Source organism: Diabrotica undecimpunctata, chromosome 1 (assembly GCF_040954645.1).
Source record: "Diabrotica undecimpunctata isolate CICGRU chromosome 1, icDiaUnde3, whole genome shotgun sequence".
NCBI lineage: Eukaryota > Metazoa > Arthropoda > Insecta > Coleoptera > Chrysomelidae > Diabrotica > Diabrotica undecimpunctata.
Window position 1 is genome coordinate 173029221 of NC_092803.1, and position 6585 is coordinate 173035805.

General features: G+C 31.6%; 1 protein-coding gene across 1 annotated transcript; it reads right to left on the reverse strand.

Moving 5' to 3' along the window:
• Positions 1–1153: 1153 nt before the first annotated feature.
• On the reverse strand, positions 1154–2186 carry LOC140441345 (deoxyribonuclease TATDN1). Its single transcript, XM_072532005.1, has one exon. It carries the CDS (start codon positions 2098–2100, stop codon positions 1183–1185), a length of 918 nt encoding a protein of 305 aa, XP_072388106.1. The 5' UTR covers positions 2101–2186; the 3' UTR covers positions 1154–1182.
• Positions 2187–6585: the final 4399 nt, after the last annotated feature.

Below are 6585 nucleotides of genomic sequence, written 5' to 3' on the forward strand. Positions count from 1 at the left end.
ACGAGTCAGAAGACTTTTCAGGATTTCAATTATTTATAAACCAAGTTGTAGGTAAAAAGTTTAATGTGGTAAATATAAATATTGTTATCGTTGTAATATATTTTTTATCTAAAATGGTTAAGAATGAATTTACTATATTTGTGTTAAAGATGCTAGGTACGATAAAGATATTTTAAATCACAGAATACAATCGAATTTTCATTATTGGATTATCTATTCAACTGTTTATTAATCTTTCTAAAATAAGTAAAAGACTGATTATTAATTCCATTATTTACTAATAAAATAAAAACAAGGGGGCTTCAGACTTCGCTGTGAATGATCTAGTATCTACTTAGTGGATTGACAGTTCAAACCCTGGCCAGAAAACATAAATTAACGTAACAGTATAAAGTCTAAATAGTCTAGTACTTAGGCACAGTATAGTGCTAATAAAGAATTCTTTAGCAATATACTGTGACTTAGGCTAGAATATGCTGGTGTATCGGATATCAGGTACACACTTAAAAACCAGAATATAAATATAATAAAACCAGAAATACTATTATCTTTGTGATTTGGCAATTAATCATGTAAACAAATTATTAAAAAACGTCTACCTATTTTCATTTTTCAAAATAAATGTTCCAAATAGATTCAAATTTCGTTGTAGACGATATTTTTAAAATGTCTTCATAAAAAGCACCTGATATGAGTAAATAATTAAGAATTCAGATAAATTGTGCTGTCACCCTCCCCAAATTTTTGTCAGAGTATAGTGTCACAGTGTTTAACATTGTTAGTAATGACCTCTAGTTACAAACAAGAAATTTGCACCTGTATTACAAAAATTAGTGAATGACCAAGACTAAATTTTTCATTGAAGAAATATGTTTTATGAAAATTTGGTATACTTTACATATCCTGTTTATTTTGATAGATTGAATGTCAGGTTCATTATAGATGTGGTGCAGCTTTTGATAGATCACATGTCAGTTCTACTATGCATGTGATACACATACACCACACAAATATCTCAATACTAACAGAACTTGTCATCAACGGGCTTACTACAAGCATCAACCAAAATATATTGAGAACACCTCTGAAAAGCAAATGCACCAAAATATATACATCCCATTTTTATGAATGATTAACAAATAAAACTTGAAAATGTTCTCTTAATATTTTATTAGATTACTATCAAATCTTTTTATCTGGGAAAAATACCTGTAAACTATTTTGATAAATTTGTTCACATAAAATATCACTATTTTCATTTTTAACTTTAGCTACAATATCTAGTATTTGTCTTATATTACATGGTTCATTTCTGCTTTTAACCATATGGTCAGGAATCCATTTCTCTTTCTTAACAGAAGGTACATCTAAGCTTTCCTTGGAAATAAATTGATAACCTGCATGAGAAGGTCTAACTTCACACCATGGACAATCAGTCTCCAGGAGAATTTTACTACTGGGTATTGATTTAACGGTCTCTAAATTTTGCACAGTTTTTAAGGAACATCCATTCAATCCAATGTAATAACCTAATTCCAAAAATTTATTAGCTTCATCAATTGACCCATCAAAGCTATGCACTACTCCTGTTAGACCTCTGTACCTGACCAGAATATTATATAAATCATCAGCAGCATTTCTGCAATGCAAAAATAAGGGTAAATTAAATGTTTTGCTTAATGAAAGTTGAAGTTCAAAGTATTTTAGTTGGATATCTTTTGGGCAAAACTGCAATCGGTCATAATCAAGACCACATTCGCCCACAGCTACAACTTTATCACCAGCTTTAACTATAATGTCTTTAAGTTTGTCAAGATAAGAATGTCCATCTTCACCATTCTCTTCAAACTCTTTACACCGAGTTGGATGACAACCTACAGTAACAAATAATCTTTCATCATTGTCAGCTACTTCTAAAGCTTTTTTACTTTCATCTAAATTTCCACCAGTTATAATCATTTTTTGTATACCTGCTTTCCAACCTCTATTTAAAACTTGTTTCAAATCTGGCTCATGTTTTTTATTCCCATTGTATATGCCTGAATACATAGAGTCTGTGAGATTTGCTCCTATATCAATAAACTTCCTAAGACTAGCCATTTTTTAACTAAGTATTTGATTTCCAAATTCTATATATTTCAGTATAATAATAATTTACCATAACCACTTTAACTGGACATTTTTCATTTTTGGTCCCGGTGAACATAGCCTCAAATTAGCTGTCAGCTGTCAATTAAGTTTCACGGAACGAAATATTGCGTTGGCAGTGTTGCCATATCCGTATAATGTATATGCTTCAAATACAAAGAAAGCTTTTATTTAAAAAATATTTGTTTTTATTGATATTAATTATTAGAAAATGTTTTTGGCAATTTCCCTCTGATAGGTTAGCGAATAGATTTGGCAATAGAATCAGAACTCAGAACCCTCAAACCACCAGTTCGTCGCTAAGATGTCAAAACCCCGTATCTCAATTTTCGATGGTTTTGCGTTTTTTGTGTGGCCTATATTAGGAAATCGAGCTGCATCGATTGAGAAACCTCTTATTACAAAGCATGCGAAATTGCACCTCCGTCACTCGAATTCAGAAACCTTGTATCTCACATCTTGTACACGAAACCACGTAAGTCAACACGTGTCTGAAAAATTATTAAATACTGAACATTTTTGTGCAGTTAAATAGGTTTATAAGAATTATAACTGTTTATTAGAAGCTGTGGTAAGTATAAAGATCTTATTACTTTGTTTTTATAATACGTAGACGCATTGTTTTACGTTAAACAGAAACATAACTATTATTATTCCAAAAAATTTGAGGTTATGATGACTCAATTATTATATTTCAATTGATCAACTGAAACAAATTAGATAAATCAATTAGAGAAAAGCAAAAACTTGTATTACAGTGAATTTTTAGGTGAAAAAAATTGTGATACGAGGTTTTGTTACTTACCAAAATATAATCAAGTATTTACAATATTGATTTACGAGGCTTTTTTTAAAAACAAAATAAGTGTTTTTTTGTTTTATTTTTAGGCAAACCGGGCTTCGAGAATGGTCAAATTAGTACTAGAAAGTCTAAAAGCGAATTCTGATATTGACCAGAATGAAAGTACTACCAATCAAAATTCACATTCTAAAGAGGAAGTCGCAGAACTTAAGAGCCGTCATAAAAATTATGGAAAAAAGCAAATACAGGCTTTGAACAAGTTTATGAGACCTTTAGAGAAGAATCCTCCAGTTTCCTTCCAGAAGAAGCTGCGGAAAATCCACACTATAACACCGACATTGAATTTGAACAACCTTTCAAAGGATCAGAGTCAAGTTATCATCCAAATACTTCGTCGGATTCTGAAGATCAAGCTGTAAATTTTGCCAGACGCAAAAAAATTGGAAGTAGACGCTGTCCGAGAAGAAAAAAATAAAAAGAAAGGGCGTAGCAAAAAAGGCAAAACAGATTTCTCTACTTGGGAAAGAGATGAACAAAAATGTTTAAGATCGCGCTAGAAAGGAAAAACTCAAGTATAAAGAAGATGCGTTGGAAGGAAAAGTGTGCGTATTTACGATGGATATACAAGCGGTCCAACTTGTCTCTGTCGTCCCAGCAGGCATGTTATACTTTAAACAGAAACTAGCATGCCATAACTTCACCATCTACAATTAAACAAATAATAAGGTAGTTTGTTATGTATGGCATAAGGGAGAGGGCAAAACAGATGCCAACTCCTTGTATAATTGATTTTTTAAATGAAGAGTTAGATGCCCAAGAAAAGGGCAAACAAAAAATTTTTTATAGCGATGGATGCTCTGCACAAAATTGCAACGTGACATTGGCTAATGCACTTCAGCATTTCTGCAATGAAAACGATACGGTAATTATACAGAAATATTTAGTTAAGGGTCACTCACAAATGGAGTGCGATAGTGTGCACTCCACCATTGAAAGAAAGAAAAAATATAAATGGATTTATTCACCATCCAATTATGTGGAAATAATTAAAGAGGCCCGTAAAAATACCAAAAATCCATACAAAGTTAAAAACATTGATCACAAATTTTTTAATGACTATTCCGAAATTAAGTATTATTCATCCATTCGTCCAGGGAAAAAAGTAAGAGATGCATGCGTGAATAATCTGAGGGCTCTAAGGTATTCCAGAGATTTGCCTGTCCAATTCAAACTAAACTTTGATGAGGAGTGGCAGTTTTTACCAGTTCGCAAAAATACGAATAATGCAGGAACGGCAAGAAAAATGAATAATGACCATTTGCCCATTACAGAAGACAAATTTAATCACCTGCAGTCTCTTAAGACTGTTATTCACCCAGATTATCATGGTTTTTATTACTCGTTGAAGCATTAATTTTTTTTTGTTTTCAGAATATGGAAAATAATTGTGTTTATTTTATTTTATATCAGAATGCTTACGTAACATGTTTGTTTTATTTCTTTGAAGAATAAATATTTTATTTTTCCTCTATAATTTTGTTCTTTGTGTTTAAAAAAGGCGTAAGTGAGCTGAAAATATGCTACCAAAACCTCGTAAGACCTGAAATTAAATACTATATAAATTTCAAAAACTCGTATCTCACGTTTTTTTGTCAAAAAAAATCTAACTTTATTTTTTTCAAGTTTAGTCACTGTCACAAATAATTCATTTCGTGGAACTACCCACATTAAAAAAAAACTATAACTTTAAAAGTTATATTTTCTACTATGGGAAGTTTTAGGTGATTTCCCAAAATACACTAATTTTGAGATACAAGGTTTTGACATCTGAACGACGAGTTGGCAGATTGCAACAGATGTCTTTTCAATGACGTATTTTACTATTTACTTTTTCTTTTTTTAGAGTTTAATAATTTAGTACATTTGAAATAATTTAATCTATTCTTCAACTAAAAGTACGAATAAAATAGTGCATATTATGTCTATAGTTGCAGTAAATAAATTAAACCGGGTTAATTTTTCTATGCATACCAGATAAAATGTCACTGAACAGCACTGGTTCCGTTTAAAATATAGCTGATTCCGTCTGCGCGTACTTATTTTTTCAAACAGAGTGATGGTTTATTATTCTGTGACAAAGGCAACGGAGCGGTCAAGATTAATATTTTTCCTGGAATGTCCGCAAATAACAAACTCATATCATATTGTAAAATGTGTTGTCTATATTGGTTTGCCAAAAGCCTTGGCAGAATGTATTGCTAATGAAGAAAAACGGGTATTTACAGTAATAAATTGCAAAAATCGATAATAATTTATACAGCGATACCACAGAATAATAAACAATTGTTATTTATTCTGTGGCGATACGTACACGTTTACACTCTATAGACAGTCCCACAACCGTATTTTAAAAATTGGAAGAATTTACTATTGTACAATTCAGCACATTGGACCATTTAAATAGATACGTTAATACCGAATTCAAAACGTCTATATTCTTTGCTTTTATATTGCAATTTGGTATGATTGGATGTAAGCGTGATTTGTAAAAAAGAAGAAAATAAATATGAACATGGTGTTTTATACAGGGTAAAGTCAAAGTTAAAAAACAACCGCATATCATGGAGTAATATGGTGAGAAAAGTAACCTATTCATGATATATTTTATAGTTATCGATAGATAGGTGTTTAAAAGCAAGATTAAAGATTAATTATTAAGATCAAAACGCTTAGTTTTTTCTCATTTTTACCGGTTCCCTGTGAACTCCATGGCTAGTTCCCTTCTTCTTTCAGTTCTTTCCTTTACTGCGACTAAATTAGACACCTTTCTCAAACGAGCTGAAATGTTTTTATCGAAATCATTTATTATAAAAACAGATCCAACCATACTTACTAATAATCTGAAAAGACCGAGGCCTTATAACCGAGGCGTTGACCTTCTGTTTTTAATGTGTTTTGTGTCGACAATCACTCTTCCATCAGGAATATGTAATCTGTAAGACGTAAGTTTTCGATCATTGTAATTTTAAATAACAAATTTCTCTTAAAATATTGTTCCTTATAGGAAGCTCTGAAGATGGCATGTTACATGCCGAAAGTACTCAGTTGATTTTAATAAAAGGATTTACACACTATTAAGTTTTGAGAAAATACACCTTTTTTTTAAAGATAGTGAACCAATTGTTTATTTATAATATACTGAATTATCTTATAATTATAATATAATATATTGTTACGAACATGATGGATTGATGATGTGGAAGAAGACCTACAGATTCTAGGGGTTAGAAGATGGAGGGAAGTTGCCAGGAATCGACATGAGTGGCGACTTCTTTGTGAGCAGGCCAAGATCCACAACGGATTGTCGAGCCACTTATGATGATGATGATTGTTACGAACATGCTTTCGGCATGGCCCAGGTAACGGTTGCATTGCATCTCTAAAACTCCTCGAGAAACTTCGCGATGTATCGAGTGCGAGAGAGAATAACCGGTCACGTAGGCGAATTAGAGGTGGGACTACGCCAGAATATTCTCGAACATAATACTTTTGGTATATATATGTAACAATGTTAGAAGTAGAGTTAGTGGTTAAGATACTACCGAACTGTTAACTTATAAATAAATATATTTATA